The sequence below is a fragment of the Bufo gargarizans genome, chromosome 5 (assembly GCF_014858855.1).
Source record: "Bufo gargarizans isolate SCDJY-AF-19 chromosome 5, ASM1485885v1, whole genome shotgun sequence".
Lineage (NCBI taxonomy): Eukaryota > Metazoa > Chordata > Amphibia > Anura > Bufonidae > Bufo > Bufo gargarizans.
In genome coordinates this window covers 490,596,643-490,615,536 of record NC_058084.1, presented here as the reverse complement: position 1 = coordinate 490,615,536, position 18,894 = coordinate 490,596,643, and the positions used below count along the sequence as shown (strand labels likewise).

Here is an 18,894-nt window from a genome sequence, read left to right as displayed (position 1 = left end):
GAGGGGGCATGTGTGAGCATTACGTCTGTGAAGAGGGCACATATCTTGGCATTATTACTGTGAGAGGGGCCAGGGGCACATATCTGGGCATAACTACTGTGAGGGGGCATGTGTGAGCATTACTACTGTGAAGAGGGCACATATCTTGGCATTATTACTGTGAGGGGGCATGTGATGTATATATGTGTGTAATGTATGTAGTGCAGTATGTGATGATCACACACTGCACTACTTATATTACACACATGTATACATCACATACTGCGCTGTCACCTTCTTCTGCAGGTCTACCTTGATGTCTGGTCTTTAGGCTTCAGTCAGATCCTCCACCACCAGGAGCTGGCCCCTCCTCCTTTCATCTCCCGCCAGCTTCTCCTACAGAAGGGCGCTCTATCGCTCCAGTGCCCGCCCAATCTTACCAATCAGGGGCGTAGCTAGAAATGACTGGGCCCCATAGCAAAGAAATTTATGGCCCCCCCTGCCGGATCTCCCATCCCCACATACCTATCGGGCCTCCCACCCCTTCCAGAGCTCCCACCCAAACGTCCCTACACCGCTCCCTAGATCCCCCTCAGTGTCATCCACAGATATCCTCCCCACCCAGAGCCGCTTCCTAGCTAATTTATTCACTGCACTTGCCTCTGTGAAATTGAAGAGAAGCGCCGTAATCTTGCACAGGCGCACTGGCAGAGGCCAGGAAGACGGTGCATGCGCACTTCAATGCCTCTGCCAGTGCGCCTGTGCGAGATTACGGCGCTTCTCTTCAATTTCACAGAGGCAAGTGCAGTGAATAAATTAGCTAGGAGGCAGCGGTGGGTGGGGAGAAAAGCGATGCTGCCTGTGCCGTTCGCAACGCGCCCTGCGCTGATAAAGTCCTGTTACTGCGCGGGCCGTAGGTTGGGCATCACTGTTTAAACAAAAGATTTCCAATTTGAAATGACCTTAATGTTTTTTTTCTGAAATGTGGTGTTTTTACAATTATTACATTTCTCACTTTTAAAGAAACCTTTTATGTTAAGCCAATTATGTATAGAATTCTCTCCCTTCTTTTTAGATTTGACTGATGGTACAATTTTCTGTCCCAAATTTGGGGCTTTCATATAAGTTATTTGAGGTGACATTGTTAATAGAGGGACAATTATTTTGTCTTTCAAAGCATAATGCCAATGTTTTTTTATAATTATTTCTACTTTTTTATATTATGAATTAAAAGGTAGGACAATCCGTATAGTTTCATTGTTATGTTGTTTATTTTTATATTTGTTGTATTTGCAACAAAAAAAGAAAAAGAACTTGATCACGGCATCTAAAAGGCTGTAGTGACCGTGATCGGCATTATTGCCGGTCGCGGTCATTAGCCGCAGGCCTCTGCTGTTTGAAACAGCAGAGGCCTGCGCAGCCATGGTGGCTGCTGCACACGCGGGTAGGCACCATATTTAAACATTAATTAAAACTTTTAAAAACTTTTTTTTATGTCACCCTAGGTAACTATAAGAAACAATTATTACATTGCTTCTCCCTTAGGCTACTTTCACACTAGCGGCAGCCTTCTCTGGCAGGGGAAACAGCCTGCCGGATCCATGCTGCTGCTAGTGCACCGTGCCGCCGGAAGTCCGCTCCAGCCCCATTGACTATAATGGGTACATGTCATCGTTTTTTCCGGCCGCCTCTCGACATGTTTGCCATGCTGCGCTGCCACCTGCTGGCTTGCATTGGAATATACCTCTAATAGGCATCAAAGCCTCCAGCAGGCTATGGCCTATGATTACCGGGCAACAAGTTCCCCCCGATCTCAGCGAGGGAGCGCAGCAGTCCCACATTTTAACCACTGACATACCATGGTCACAATTGACCATAGCATCTAAGGGGTTGAATGTCCTCGATCGGCGTTATCGCTGATCGGAGACATTAGCCCAGGTTTAAAACAGCAGAAACCTGGCGGCTAACGGGCGCCATATTAAGTGATGACTTCTGCTATACATGTATGGCGGATGTCGTCAAGTGGTTAATATCAAAACCCTGGATAACCCCTTTAAGCCACCATCTTCATAGATTACCTTATGTACAGTGTGTCTGAGACACTGCTCCCTTCTCTCTGATGTAGTAATTAATCTGGCTTTCCAGGCTCCTGATATTGATAGCTATCCTCTGGATGTGTCATCCATATCAGATCGTTGAGGGTTCTGCACCCCATGATCAGCTGTTCCCTGCAGTTTCAGTGCGGAGTGCTCTTTACAGAGCAGGAGGCTGCAAGGAACAGCTGATTGTGAGGGTGCGGAGTGTCGGACCCCCACGATCTCATATTGATGATCCATCCTGAGGAAATCTGCTCATTAAAAGGGTATTCCAGGAGTAAAATATAGATAAGCTAACCTCAGGATAAGGGCTCATGCACACAACCGTATGTATTTTGCGGTCCGACAAAAATACGGATGACGTCAGTGTGCATTCCGTATTTTGCAGAACGGAACAGCTGGCCCCTAATAGAACAGTACTATCCTTGTCCATAATGCGGACAATAATAGGTCATGTTCTATTCTTTTGCGGAATGGACGTACGGAAACGGAACGCACATGGAGTGACTTCCGTTTTTTTTGCAGACTCATCGAAATGAATGGTTCCGCATATGTTCCGCAAAAAAAACAAAAAACGAACGGACACAGAAAAAAATACGTTAGTGTGCATGAGCCCTAAGTCATCAGTATTTGGTTGTGGGGGTCCCACTCCTGGCACCCCCACGATCAGCTGTTTGAGAGTTCCGCGGCCTCTTCCTAGGCCAGTGATGTCACGTTCAGTCACATGAACTGAATGGGGCTGAGCTGCAATACCAAGCACAGCCACTATACAATGTACGGCGCTGTGCTTGGTAAGCAGTAAGGAAACTGCAGCTGATCAGCGGGAAAGCCCCACCGATTAGATATGGATGACCTATCCCGAGGATGGTCCATCAATATTGTACCCCAAAAAAAAGCCCTTTAAATGCATTCAATCCACAGTTACATAAGGACAAAAGACGACGACATAGATATAACTGTATTTATAAATATATCATTATATTATTATTGTATCATTCACTTTGTTGCTGGAATAAAGTAAACCTCTCCCCCGCCACTGCAGATCTTCCCTGTTATGATAAGGCCTCATGCACACGCCACGTGCATCCCGCACTTTCTTCGGTCCCCATTATACAAACGCCTATTCTTGCCTGGAAAATCTACTAAATGGCCTCACAGATGCGGACAGCACATCCATAGCATCCGTATGCTTTCTGCATTTTTTTCGCGGCCCCATAGAAATGAATTGGTCCGCGTGCCATCCACAAAAAATACGGATCGGACGCAGACCCAAAATACGGTCGTGTGCATAAGACCTTACATGTAACATGTAGGAAGCCAAAACCATAGAAGCTAGACTACAATGAGAGTAGTTATCCTTACTGATACACATAGAAGGGGTTAGGAGGATTAAAGGGGTTATCCAAGCTCCTGATAATCGATGACTTGTTTTCAGTATAGGTCATTAATATCTGATCGGTGGCGACACCTCCACCTAGCACTGTGAATAGAACAGGAAGCACAGCGCCGTTCAAAGTTTAGTGGCCATCCTGTGTTACTGCAGCTCAGCTCCCATTCACTTTAATAGGAGATGAGCTGCAGTACCCAAGCATGGCCACTACATTTTGAATGGCGCTGTGCTTGCTGTTCTATTTACAGTGCTACTTCCAGCAGAGAACAGCTGATCGGTGGAGGTGCGGAGTGTTGGACCCGAACCGATCAGATATTAATGACCTATGCTGAGGATTCTGGAGAACCCCTTCAATCTACATCCAGGAGATAATACAAAGTATAAAAGCTCAGTTACATGTAAACAGAATATCTGTTATAAGCACAACCCTGTTAAATTATCAATCTCATAAATTATACGGCCTTCAATAAAATAGAAATATATATTTACTTATAAGACCATTTAAAATATACATAAGATTAGATATACATATATATATATATAGTTTACAATGAGCCCTCAAAACCTTTAAAGTGAAGCCCCTGGAGTTGCCCTATTAGCAATTGTCCAACAAATTTCAGTCCCGTAATTGACGTCAAATATGATTAGGAAAACTCCCACTGTAATGAGCATTTGTCCATTAAAGGGGGTGTCCACTTTTAGGTCTTTTCATTAGAAGGTTCCCCCCCACAACGATAAGGTATCCCCCAGCGATATTCATTATATTTAAACCCCTGCGTAGAAAAAGTAAACTGGATCCGTTAATGAGATGCATGATCCGCGCTTGACTTCAAGTCCGTACTTGCAACAGATTCCCAAAGCAGAGGCGCGGGGGGCGGCACCTGCAGGCTGAAAGTCGGATCATGGGCGGAAACCGGAATGCTCATCGCAGGATCGATTTCACAAATGGAAAGGTGCCTTCAGAGTCCTAGTGCTTGAGGTATTTGCATTGTTCTAATCATTTTGCAGCCTTGACTCCCGGAGAGGTGGATTGTAAGTATGCAACACGGATGAGGAGGCATGACCTTGGACCTGGCCATTGTTCACATTAAGAGTCGTAGTCTGTGGTTTCCGTCCACCACAGGTTTATGGTTTTGCAGAGCTGTGTATCTTCTGGAGCGATTACCTCCTTAGAGCACGAAGATGCAAGGCTGATGAATTGTGGGAAGGCGGGCTGATTGTCAGGAGTACAGGACGGGTTGTCGCCGGATCCACTGGTGATGGTCTGAAGGAATGAAGAGTTCATTTATCACAGGGTGATTAAGTCATACGGATTGCATGATGTAGAAGAGGTCTACTGGAAGGGTGCATGATATAGAGTGCGTCCTATAGTGAGTGTATCATACAGAGAGTGTCATATAGTGAGTATCTCTTAAAGAGCACCAGTCCACTCTCCTGACATGTCTGGTTTAGTAAATACTTGCATTCCCCATGTAATAACAGTTCTGGACCATCATACCTCTAACTTGAGCCATCCCTCTATTATTCGTACTAGAAGTATGAATGAGTTGCCAGCAGTCTGCAGTAAAGGTCCATCTGGGTGTTACTATTTGGGGTGGAAAGGTGTCCCTGAACAATCTGACACTATCCAATCAGTGCTGCCAGTGTAAGACTGTGAGGGGACGCCCCCCCCCCCCCCCCCTCAAAACAGGTAACACCCACCTTTATCTGCTGACAATTCTATCAAACATCTAGTAGGAGTAATAGAGGAATATCACAATATGTAGTCATAATGCTCTGTCCTTCTGCAGGCTCCTGTATTCACCCCCAAATGCATTTGTCCTCCCAGGCCCCTCTGTCTTCTAGTCTATCCTCCTCCAGTCCCCTCTGTTCTCCTTCAGGCCCCACTGCCTTCCAGTCTATCCTCCTCCAGGCCCCTCTGTCTTCTAGTCTACCTCCTCCAGGCCTCTCTGTCCTCCTCCACACTCCTCTGTCTTCCAGTCTATCCTCCTGCAGGCCGCTCTGTCTTCCAGTCTACCTCATCCAGGCCTCTCTCTCTTCCAGTCTATCCTCTTCCAGACACCTCTTTATTCCAGTCTATCCTCTTGCAGGCCCCCCTGTCTTCCAGTCTATCCTCCTGCAGGCCCCCCTGTCTTCCAGTCTATCCTCCTCCAGGCCCCTCTCTCTTCCAGTCTATCCTCCTCCAGGCCCCTCTCTCTTCCAGTCTATCCTCCTCCAGGCCCCTCTCTCTTCCAGTCTATCCTCCTCCAGGCCCCTCTCTCTTCCAGTCTATCCTCCTCCAGGCCCCTCTCTCTTCCAGTCTATCCTCCTCCAGGCCCCTCCCTCTTCCAGTCTATCCTACTCCAGACACCTCTCTCCTCCAGTCTATCCTCCTCCAGGCCCCTCTCTCTTCCAGTTTATCCTACTCCAGACACCTCTCTCCTTCAGTCTATCCTCCTCCAGGCCCCTCTCTCCTCCAGTCTATCCTCCTCTAGGCCCCTCTGTCTTCTAGTCCATCCTCCTCCAGGCCCCTCTCTCTTCCAGTCTGTCCTCCTCCAGAAACCACTGGTGACCGCTTATCTCCCAGAAGAACAAAAGGAATGGACCCTGAAATTTAACACACCCCATCCTTCTCTCCCACAGCAGTCAGAAGCCCCCCATACACATTAGATTGTTGGCCAGCCCCGCCAAAAAAACTATTCTCTAATCTGTATGGCCGCCTGTAGTGTGCGTGGATGAGCAATACTCTGCTAGGTCTTGGCTTTTCTGATGACGTGCATTTCTTTACTGCCGCAGATTTCAGCAGACATACCGGAGATCTTGCTGGGATACAGCAGCATTTCATCATCATCCTCATCTTCACTGTCACTGTTCAGTAGCTGTATATGCGAGTCTTCCTCGGCTTCTGACTTCGGGCTGCTCGGCTCCTGCTCCAGGTCCCTTTGTCTCTTTAGCGCAATCAGACGGTGATGTATCGCTGCGTAGAGACGAGCGGCATCCTTTACACTTGCCTGGAGAACACAGCATTGAGTGAGTCCAATCTGCAGGTCCATACAGTGCAATGTACACTCTGTAATGATATATATTATATCTATGTGTGGGCATCCCAGTTCTTGCCTAACAGGAGAGTTCTAGGTAATGAAGGAATGGACCTGCTGAATTTCAACCTGTCCAATCAATTATTCTCCTCCCCCTATTGACAACACACGCATGCTCGGCTGCGCCTAGCATGCATGTGTATGAGGAGTGGTCAGGAGGAATAGCTGTCGGCCAAACAAGTGTCTAAAGTTAATGACCGGCAAATAGACAAGTAAGGCCTCCTGCACTCAACCGTATCCGTTTTTGTGGTCTCCAAATCGGGAATCCGCGAAACACGGATCCCGGCTGAGTGCATGCCACCATTTATTTTTTTAACTTCTGTAGAAACGTCCTGTCCTTGTCTGCAAAACAGGCAAGAATAGAGGCCGTGGAACGGACGTGCGGATGCGGACAGCAAACGGTGTGCTGTCCGCATCTTTTGCGGCCCTGTTAAAATTAATGGGTCCGAATCCAATACACAAAAAATGTCGTGTGCATGAGACCTAACAGTGACATATCAGGAGAATGGGCAGAGGGTGATCCAACAGAGGGTTAAAAGGGTTTTCTGGGACTCAGGGTAGGTCATCAATATCAGATCGGCAGGGGTCCAACTCTTGGCAGCCCCACCGATCAGCACTCCAGTTGGTGCTATGGCCTCTTCATAGGCCAGTGACGTCAATTTAATTGGTCACATGGCCTAGCACAGCTCAGCCCCATTCAACTGAATGGGTGTGGGCTGCAGTACCAAGCACAACCACTATACAAGGTATGGCGCTGTGCTTCTTAAGCTGTAAGGAGGCCGCAGCTGATTGACTGAGGAGTCGGGAGTTGGACCTAGATCTGGTGTTGATGACCTACCCTAAAGACCGGTCATCAATATCGTACTCCCAGAAAACCCCTTTAAGTAAGAGCTCAGATCAGACAGACCACTAAGGATAAAGCCATGTGTAGTGGTCGCTGTATGGTCGAAAAACGACAGAAAATGCGGATGTCCAGCCGGGTCTTACCTGCACTAGAAATATCCTGACACTGCTGTCCGCCAGATCCGTGGCGGTGAGGCGCACGCTTTTTCTGTTCGCCCTCTCGAGTTTCATTCCGTCAAAGATTTTACTGTTCAGGATCAGTTTCAGGTTCCCGTGGTTTCTCATCACTAAACCCAAAACAGGGGGAAAAAAAAGGGAAAATGTTCAGACTACCAATAAAAGAACGGTAAAAAGGTGTAATATGATGCTTTATATCAGAGGACACATTCAGGGTGCACAGAAAATAAGCGGTGGAGATAAGCAGCTGCCGAACACACAGACACCGCTTATCTCTGGAGGAACCAAAGGATTACCATGTGACCCTTCTGTCCCCAGACGCACAAGATAAATGGCGTCTGTCCCAATACTAAACTAAAGTAAACAACAAACTGAACTGGGCTGAATAGAGGAGGAGGGGCATATTAATTAATAATTTCAGCAAGCAATTTTCGGGATAGAAGCGTTCCCTCCCGGCAATCGCCTGCTAGCTAGCGGAGGAGACTGCTGCTATTACATGCAGTGATCCCCTCCGCAACATGGAGAGGAGAGATTGCTATGCCATCCCTCATCCCCATGCTGTATAGTGGTTCGCCGGTGGCAGATAGCTATTAGACGGCATGATCTGCCGCCGGCAAGCGCTCATTTTTAAGCCTCCTCAAAAATCTGAATTTCCTGATGAATGAGCGTTTGCTTGGTTGTCGAGCAATCGGCGGCAATATTACACTGCAAGATGATCGCTAGCGAGCGTTCATGCAGACGTTATTGTAACATTACTGATTATGGGCCGAAATATCGGCCAGTGTAATACAGCCTTAAATTACAGAACTGATTTAGGGATTACCACCTGAAGAAGGCGGTCATGACCAGCACTAACCTTCCCTTTAATACAGGCCTAAAATGGTGCTATATAGCAATGGTGTATGCATGTAAAGGTCACTCCAAAGATTTATTTATCAAGTTGAAAAAGATCCCTCCAGATAATAGCCAAATGAAAGCAAACAAGCGCAAATTTCCTATATCATCCCTCATTATGGTCAAAAAGACCTAAAAGTGCATCGGTCAGCAGGATCACCCCTGGTAAACCAGGCATACTGCCTGGTAGGGTATATCCCTCTGATTAAAATGATATCTGTCTCATGAAAATCGGTTGTGGCATTCCTGAGAAAAAAGGCTTTTATTCTTTACATGATTGAGTGCTTCAGGGCACTGAGGGGAGTGGCCAACAGCACAAAGTTGAGTGGCCAGGCCCCGCCCCTTGGTACACTGAAGCCCTCATTTGCGTAAAGAATACAAGTCTTTTTTTCAGGAATGCTGCAACCAATTTTTACAAGACAGGTATCATTTTAATCAGCAGGATCAACTCTATTGTGCAATGTACATGTTTTGATAGGATTGATTCTGCCGACGGGTGCCCTTTAAAGTGGCAAGTTTTACATTTCTCTCCTATACATAGGTTAAGAGTCTGATTAATGGGTATATGACCATTAGAACCTCGACCAATCAGATAGACTGAAGTCTGAATTAGCTGGCACTTCTACTGGGGGAAAAAAATAAAACCGTCGATTTTTATATTTTAAAAAAATTCTTATTTGGAACCAATGAATTCCCCCCTGATTCACATAGATTGGAGGAGTGAGAGCAGAATGTGCAAACAGAATAAACCAATAGGAGAATTCGGGGGCCATACAGTACAAAATTCTCAACTTAAAAATTTGACGGCTAAATTTGGTCAAACATATAAGTGACTTAGGGGTAAGTTATAGAAATTGCGCTTCAATTTAAAAAATCTAGAGCGCTGTATTTTTGCAGCACAAAATGCACTATATATGAAAAATAGTACAGGAGCCATTTTGACCACATATAGCAGTCTAATTTTTAAGTTGAGAATGTTATATATTTAGTTCTTTATTTGGCATTAAATGGCAGCCAAGCTAGGCCCAGAGGGGTTCATACAGCTTTCCCTCTCCCTGCCTCTTTCTTCGCAACTTTCCCTGCCTTTGTCCCTTTCTCAGCCTCAGATCTGCCCCCCCACCTCCATCAGCCTCCTATAAGACCCCCCAGCCTACATCAGCCTCATCAGACCCTCCCCAGCTTTAGCTCAGACACCCATCAGACCTCCTAACGTCAGATCAGACCCTCCTTAGCCTCAGATCAGACCCCCCAGCCTCAGATCAGACCCCCAATAGGCCCCCCAACCTCATATCAGACCCCTAATAGGCCCCCAGCCTCAGATCAGGACCCCCAGCCTCAGATCAGACCCCCCAGCCTCATATCAGACAACCAATAGGCCCCACAGCCTTAGATCAGACCCCTATTAGACCTGCAGCCTCAGATCAAACCCCCCCCAGCCTCAGATTAGCCCCCATCAGACCCCCAGCTTCATATCAGCCCCAATCAAACCCCCCAGCCTCAGATCAGACCCTCCTCAACCTCAGATCAGACCCAATCAGACCTCAGATCAGACATTTAAAATAAATAAATAAACTTACCTCTCCAGCTCCGGACGGCGCTGCCACTTGGCAGATTCACTTACCCTCCCTGGTCTTCTTCCTGACACTCTGTACTGTGACCTGACAGCGCACAGCATCAGGTGATAGTGCACGTAGACGCGCACTACGTCCTGACACTGTAGTTGTCAGGACACAGCGTGGGGCCAGAAGAAGACGAGGGAAGGTGAGTACAGTTAGCAATGCGCTAACCTTCCTGTGCCTCTCGCATGCTAATGACTGCTTCCACAATGGAAGCTTTCATTATCCGTTTCACAGTATGTTCTGGCAGGGGGCTGAGGGCCACATGAAATGGTCCCACGGGCCGCATACGGCCTGCGGGCCGGAGGTTCCCCACCCCTGCTATAGAGGGTCGTAGAGAGATACAACCTCTAATGGAAGGGGATCAGGCCCAAGGACTAATCTCTGCCCCTACAAGGGAAGTGGACCCTCCTGACCTGGAATGTGAGTCTTACAAGACTCCACACTGGTGGTATTTACAGACAATTCAGAAAATACTGGGCAGAAGGACCGCAGCCATTTTTGTAACGGGATTGACCACATGCCCTATGGACAAGTTGTATGCACTACACTAGAGCTTGTATACTCATCATAAATGCTTCCAATGCCTCCAAACTCATCCATATACCCCCCTATGAGCCCAGTAGATGGCAAAAGAGTGTCCTTGTGGCATCCACCAAGCTGGTACACTTCACTAAACCTTTATTTTTTCCTGTATTGACATGCTGTTCTTTCCTAGACAGTCAGGCACCACAACGGTGGTCCACGGTCAACGTATGGCACATGGGAGTATTTCTCATAGTGCACGTCAAGTGGATGCCTCAGATATGACGGGAGCCTCAGATTGCAACTCAAGGCTCTGAGATATGACTAAGGAGAGGTCAGGTTTACTCAACTCAGTATAATCTTTCCAGCCTAACTTATTTATCGCCATAGTACAACTTGTGGAGCTTAACCAACATAGATTCAATAGGCACTTGATCTCTAGGCTTAACCTCATGAGAGATGAAACCAGAGGAGGCTTGCTCCGTACGCCTTGGGTGTTTGCATTTATCAACCTCACCCTCATCATTGTGCAATCTCTGGAATCCACAGTAGGCGTCTAAAGAAATAAATCTTGAGCTTACACTGACCTCACTTTGTGATATATATTTTTTTCCCATGCCTCCAAAATAAAATAAGGCCTTTTAATTCTCCCTTTGGGCGGACCTCGATCTTCTGCTGCTACCTAGCAGGAGTTTTCTGCTTTCACAGTGCCAAAACTTCCCCGACATGTCTGTTAGAGCAAGTCAATGGGAGAAAAAAGCCGACACAGGATTTAAAGAAGCAGCAAAATCATCATGGAGGCTTCGGAATGGGCCACCCCATAACGAGCAGTTGTAGGATTAGCATGATCAAAGGCTGACCCTATGTGGAAAATATTTGGGTAATATGGGCTGGAATGAAAAGTCCACCAAGCAAAACTAAAAAGCACAGCACCGTACATTGTATAGCGGCTGTGCTTGGTATCACAGTTTAGCCCCATTCACTTCTATGAGGCCGAGATGCCCCTTGGCCACGTGACACATGAATGTGTCATCACTCGGCCTAGGAAAAGAAGTAGAGAGAAGGCCACAGCACTACTGTGTGTGCCAATGCCTTCTGAAACTGCTGATTGGCCGGGGGCCAGGGTGTTGGTACCCCACCAATAAGATACTGATGACCTATCCAGAGGACAGGTCATCAGTATAAAAATCGTGGAAAACCTCTTTAAGGGGCTTAACGTTTTAATTTTGCTCGGTGGACTTTGAGGAGGACCACTGTGTTTGCACTGGATTTCTATTGGCTACTGTGATGTATAACTGTTGATACAATGACCAAGTGACAATATTAGTGGCACCTGCATACACGCCCCCTATGCTACTTGATTGATCCAGTTTCACCCAATGTGTACCTGCAGGACAGGGTGTCACATCCCACCATGTGGCAGAAACCACCACCTAACTTTAGCTAGATACTTTCCTAGATCCACCACAAATAATACAGTACAAGTAGACTGAAGCCTCTTCTTTAGGCACAACACTAAAATATGAAAGTACCCTACACGGAAAATAACTACTGCCCAATTTTGTTAAATTTTTGAACATCTATCATGATAGTCTTACAACAATCTTAATAAGGGGTGTAGCATGGGGGAGATTTATGTGCGCTCTGCAGGATATGTAAATATTAGGGCTTTAACAAGGGGTGGGCAGTAGCCTAGGGCACGTCTGAGGTTGGAGGGAAGACACTAATATATATGTGTTTATACACTCGCTGACAAAAAAACACCAAGGAGTTGTTGGAATGAAACTCTATGAATGTAATGGTGATAAATGTAATGAGTACAATATTAGAGGATAGGAGAAGATTATTGGGGAAAACTATACAATTGAAAGGAGGTTGTAGGGCCCTGTTGGGACACCTCTAGCCTGGATAGAAGATGAGATACGGCCCCTAACCTGTATAGAAGATGAGATACGGTCTCTAGCATGGATACAAGATGAGATACGGTCTCTAGCATGGATACAAGATGAGATACGGCCTCTAGCCTGGCTACAAAATGAGATACGGCCTCTAGCCTGGCTACAAAATGAGATACGGCCTCTAGCCTGGCTACAAAATGAGATACGGCCTCTAGCCTGGCTACAAAATGAGATACGGCCTCTAGCCTGGCTACAAGATGAGATACGGCCTCTAGCCTGGCTACAAGATGAGATACGGCCTCTAGCCTGGCTACAAGATGAGATACGGCCTCTAGCCTGGCTACAAGATGAGATACGGCCTCTAGCCTGGCTACAAGATGAGATACGGCCTCTAGCCTGGCTACAAGATGAGATACGGCCTCTAGCCTGGCTACAAGATGAGATACGGCCTCTAGCCTGGCTACAAGATGAGATACGGCCTCTAGCCTGGCTACAAGATGAGATACGGCCTCTAGCCTGGCTACAAGATGAGATACGGCCTCTAGCCTGGCTACAAGATGAGATACGGCCTCTAGCCTGGCTACAAGATGAGATACGGCCTCTAGCCTGGCTACAAGATGAGATACGGCCTCTAGCCTGGCTACAAGATGAGATACGGCCTCTAGCCTGGCTACAAGATGAGATACGGCCTCTAGCCTGGCTACAAGATGAGATACGGCCTCTAGCCTGGCTACAAGATGAGATACGGCCTCTAGCCTGGCTACAAGATGAGATACGGCCTCTAGCCTGGCTACAAGATGAGATACGGCCTCTAGCCTGGCTACAAGATGAGATACGGCCTCTAGCCTGGCTACAAGATGAGATACGGCCTCTAGCCTGGCTACAAGATGAGATACGGCCTCTAGCCTGGCTACAAGATGAGATACGGCCTCTAGCCTGGCTACAAGATGAGATACGGCCTCTAGCCTGGCTACAAGATGAGATACGGCCTCTAGCCTGGCTACAAGATGAGATACGGCCTCTAGCCTGGCTACAAGATGAGATACGGCCTCTAGCCTGGCTACAAGATGAGATACGGCCTCTAGCCTGGCTACAAGATGAGATACGGCCTCTAGCCTGGCTACAAGATGAGATACGGCCTCTAGCCTGGCTACAAGATGAGATACGGCCTCTAGCCTGGCTACAAGATGAGATACGGCCTCTAGCCTGGCTACAAGATGAGATACGGCCTCTAGCCTGGCTACAAGATGAGATACGGCCTCTAGCCTGGCTACAAGATGAGATACGGCCTCTAGCCTGGCTACAAGATGAGATACGGCCTCTAGCCTGGCTACAAGATGAGATACGGCCTCTAGCCTGGCTACAAGATGAGATACGGCCTCTAGCCTGGCTACAAGATGAGATACGGCCTCTAGCCTGGCTACAAGATGAGATACGGCCTCTAGCCTGGCTACAAGATGAGATACGGCCTCTAGCCTGGCTACAAGATGAGATACGGCCTCTAGCCTGGCTACAAGATGAGATACGGCCTCTAGCCTGGCTACAAGATGAGATACGGCCTCTAGCCTGGCTACAAGATGAGATACGGCCTCTAGCCTGGCTACAAGATGAGATACGGCCTCTAGCCTGGCTACAAGATGAGATACGGCCTCTAGCCTGGCTACAAGATGAGATACGGCCTCTAGCCTGGCTACAAGATGAGATACGGCCTCTAGCCTGGCTACAAGATGAGATACGGCCTCTAGCCTGGCTACAAGATGAGATACGGCCTCTAGCCTGGCTACAAGATGAGATACGGCCTCTAGCCTGGCTACAAGATGAGATACGGCCTCTAGCCTGGCTACAAGATGAGATACGGCCTCTAGCCTGGCTACAAGATGAGATACGGCCTCTAGCCTGGCTACAAGATGAGATACGGCCTCTAGCCTGGCTACAAGATGAGATACGGCCTCTAGCCTGGCTACAAGATGAGATACGGCCTCTAGCCTGGCTACAAGATGAGATACGGCCTCTAGCCTGGCTACAAGATGAGATACGGCCTCTAGCCTGGCTACAAGATGAGATACGGCCTCTAGCCTGGCTACAAGATGAGATACGGCCTCTAGCCTGGCTACAAGATGAGATACGGCCTCTAGCCTGGCTACAAGATGAGATACGGCCTCTAGCCTGGCTACAAGATGAGATACGGCCTCTAGCCTGGCTACAAGATGAGATACGGCCTCTAGCCTGGCTACAAGATGAGATACGGCCTCTAGCCTGGCTACAAGATGAGATACGGCCTCTAGCCTGGCTACAAGATGAGATACGGCCTCTAGCCTGGCTACAAGATGAGATACGGCCTCTAGCCTGGCTACAAGATGAGATACGGCCTCTAGCCTGGCTACAAGATGAGATACGGCCTCTAGCCTGGCTACAAGATGAGATACGGCCTCTAGCCTGGCTACAAGATGAGATACGGCCTCTAGCCTGGCTACAAGATGAGATACGGCCTCTAGCCTGGCTACAAGATGAGATACGGCCTCTAGCCTGGCTACAAGATGAGATACGGCCTCTAGCCTGGCTACAAGATGAGATACGGCCTCTAGCCTGGCTACAAGATGAGATACGGCCTCTAGCCTGGCTACAAGATGAGATACGGCCTCTAGCCTGGCTACAAGATGAGATACGGCCTCTAGCCTGGCTACAAGATGAGATACGGCCTCTAGCCTGGCTACAAGATGAGATACGGCCTCTAGCCTGGCTACAAGATGAGATACGGCCTCTAGCCTGGCTACAAGATGAGATACGGCCTCTAGCCTGGCTACAAGATGAGATACGGCCTCTAGCCTGGCTACAAGATGAGATACGGCCTCTAGCCTGGCTACAAGATGAGATACGGCCTCTAGCCTGGCTACAAGATGAGATACGGCCTCTAGCCTGGCTACAAGATGAGATACGGCCTCTAGCCTGGCTACAAGATGAGATACAGCCTCCAGCCTGGCTACAAGATGAGATACAGCCTCCAGCCTAGATACAAGATGAGATACGGTCCCCAGCCTGGATACAAGATGAAATATGGCTGGCCATGGAGTCATATAGGTTCCCTATGGTATCCTGCAGCATATTGGATTGGGGATTAATCTGGTGACCGGCAGCCAAGGAAGTGCTGTAATCTGGAGGAGACGTTCCTGGGAAACCCTCGCTGTGTGCGGGCGAGCATCATCCTGCTGAACAATGCTAGTTGGAAGCCCTGCCATGAGAGGAGCACACTGGCGGCAGGATGTCCTGCACATATCACTGAGTTAGTGTCCACTACTAGGGGTGACCGACTGCCGTAGGCGATGACCATCACCAGCAGTTGGGGCAGTGTGTCACTCCATACTCAAACCCGACCGTCGTCTGATCCCAAACAGAACCTGGATTCATCACTAAAGAAGATACAGTTCCCGTCCAGAGCAGTCGGGGTTCTTGTTCATGACACCACTACAAATGAAGGTGAAGGTGGCTGTCTGTCAATTGCAGGACATGTAAATGGGAGCCGTGACACCAAATTTCCATCTACTAATTGCCTGGAAATGACCCGGACAGGGACAGGGGTGTGTAATGAAGGTGCCCCCTGTGTCTGAATGGTGGACAAGGAAACTGTGGGAGCTGATTGTGTTTGCAAATGGATCAAACTATCTTCTCTTCTGGTGGTCTGTCTGGCCGCCCAGAGCCTGCTCACCATGTGTGTGTGCCCTCACGTAAACCCTGTTCCCACCACTTCCTAACAGCGAGGTCAGAACGACCTAGATGGTGGACAATTCCTCCAAACGACCATCCTGCTTCTTGCAGTCCAATGATGCTCTTTCCCTCTCAAAGTCTGCCAACTGGGCAGAGTGTCTTATAGGAGCATGTCTAGCAGTGAACAATCTCTACCCAAAAGTAGCCTCTGAGAGCCTTTTTTTTTTTATAGGGTAACAGGGGAAGCACTTCTACGCCCTCTTGTGGCTAATCAGACCACACCTGTAATCATTTACATATCTGCCTAAGACATTACTGCAGGACGAGTTTTGCAGAGCTGAGATTTCTATCCGGGGCATTATTTTTTTTATATATTTTTTGTCATTGAGTATATATGTAAAAAAAACAATGCAAGTCTATGAATTTGTATTACCATTGGGGACTCTGTCTAAATGGCAGATATCCCAGGGTACGATGAACACCCCCGGTAACCAATCAAGTAATGGGGTGGCTAGCCTGCAAATCATTGATAACTGCACGTGTGGAGGGGATGGGTTTGGATGGGAATAGGGACGGGGAACATGTACAGAGACGGCACATTATACAGCAATCATGCTGACCTTCACACATTGAGGTAGGTGGGGGGTGTTGGGCACAAGTAGAAAACCCTGCCAGGGACACCAGGAAAGCTTGACCATCTACAATAATAGTGTACAGATGCCCTGGCCATCATGTAGACTGCATCTGTGGAGGAATACGGTGGTCAGCTTGTGTTCACCTTCCCCTCACTACTATGAATTTGGCTCTGAGGGTTTAGCCGTTTTGATTCAATCCTCTACCTATTCGTGATCGGAGCTGCCCGGTGCCGCTGCTGGCTGTGTCATTGAGTCTTAGGTAGCCATGTCCTCGTTCCGTCCACACTTGCTTCTCCTTGTTAAACACAAACAGCTTGCAGTTAACCTAAAACGAAAAAAATTTGCTATAAGAAAAAAAGAAGAAAAAATAAAGGAAAACAATCGTTTGATGGAAAGATGAGAGATGGAGTCATATCAGTGTCACTGCCGTTAGGTTACAGGATAACTAGGAAGAGGAAATCATCCCAGAGCACCAAGGATGCAGCTGTATATATAGAGATTTCAGCTCAGAAACATACAAAATTGTGAATGCAGCTCAGAATTGGTACAGAATACGTAATGTATATAGACAGTGACTGCACCAGCAGAATAGTGAGTGCAGCTCTGGAGTATAATTTAAGTGATTACTCAGGATCAGTACATTATGTGGTACTGAGAGTATTGAACCTTAATGGACAATATTCAGGGGTTTCCTACACATGTGAACCATCTTATGGGACATGTTATATGAATTTTGGGATGGGGGGGGTTCATTATTATTCATTTATGCCGACATCATCTGATCTTAGACCTTTTAAATCTTTCACCCTAGCACCAGATGGAATAAGGTGACTGACTTGCAGCACGTTGCGGTCAGACTCTTCTCCTGTGACAATATCCACTTGGTCCAGTTCGTACTTTAGCTTGGGCCTGGAGGTGTACGCCGCGGCGGACTCTATGAGGCTTCTATGCGATATGCGTCCTACAAAAAAGCAAGGAACATAAGGTTTTTACATCACAGGATGTCTTGTGGGCTATACATCTCTTCAGGTGACCATCTACGGAGCAGCTTCTCATAGGCAGAGCTGATATTTGAGAAAATTAACCCATTATATGAAGTGTCCTAATGATTAGAAGCCAGTAGGTCCCGGTGTTTGGACGGCTGGCTCCAGGTGTAAGTGGAGCTATGGGGGGTTGAGTCACTGTTGGTCCCCTGTCTACCTCATTCTTGACTTGATATTCTTGGAAAATGATTAACCCAGGTCACTATGCACCTCTCCCCCAAATCCAGTGGACTTTGGCATCTGCCCAGGTTTGCCTGGTGCTGACGCCGGACTGTCTCCTATTACAAGCGGAGCAGTGGGGGAGGGCTCCTGCAGGAGCCAGTTGCCTTATAGACATTCAGAGGGTTGTAATATCAATCATCTGGGACACAAAGAACATTTTTACATGTCTGTCTGTCAATATAAGAGGGGGAGGAACAGGGGTGCACCACCAATGAGGCCAGGTGAGGCGATAGCCTCAGGCAGACCAAGGTAAGGGCAAGATGGGGGCAGTGGAAGGGCCATGGGGAATGAGAGGTTTCATTGTGAAGGGTTTAGGTTAAGAAATTAGCATTAGGGCGGGGCGGAGGAGCGCCATTTCAGTTTCCGCCTCAGGCAGCAGAAAGGCTAGGTGCGCCCCTGGGGAGGAATGATATTAAGGACGAAATTTCTTGGATTTTTTTTTAAAACCCACAGTGTTTTTTTAAGTAGATAAAATGTAGAGAAGGATTGTATGTTCCCTATAGAGCCTATATAATACACATCTAGGCTGCCTCGTACATGAGTATACTGAGGGACGACGGTCTTGTCCTGCAGTATATATATATATATATATATATATATATACACACACACACACACATATGTCTTACTTTGATAGGGCCAATTCCTGTTACAAGATACTCTAGTGGAAGGCATTTCCCTCTTGATCGCACTGGTCTGAGACGCCATCGGCCTCTTGGGGCTCTGAAAATAGAGAGAACAGTTTATCTTACACCCGGCTATAAATAGGTGGATGTGGTTTATGGTGTACACAGAAG

The 18,894-nt window shown here is 47.6% G+C and overlaps 1 protein-coding gene across 2 annotated transcripts in view; it reads right to left on the bottom strand.

The window, feature by feature from the left end:
- Positions 1–3,022: 3,022 nt before the first annotated feature.
- RANBP3L (RAN binding protein 3 like) overlaps positions 3,023–18,894 on the bottom strand; it is a 41,017-nt gene continuing 25,145 nt past the window's right edge. For both annotated transcript variants that reach the window (XM_044293693.1, XM_044293694.1), the window contains exons 10-15: positions 18,727–18,820; positions 17,669–17,793; positions 17,037–17,157; positions 7,530–7,672; positions 6,257–6,455; positions 3,023–4,729 (exon numbers count right to left, since the gene is read on the bottom strand). In XM_044293693.1, the coding sequence (XP_044149628.1) occupies positions 4,686–4,729; positions 6,257–6,455; positions 7,530–7,672; positions 17,037–17,157; positions 17,669–17,793; positions 18,727–18,820 (726 nt within the window). In that variant the 3' untranslated portion in view covers positions 3,023–4,685. The remainder of the gene's footprint in view (positions 4,730–6,256; positions 6,456–7,529; positions 7,673–17,036; positions 17,158–17,668; positions 17,794–18,726; positions 18,821–18,894) is intronic.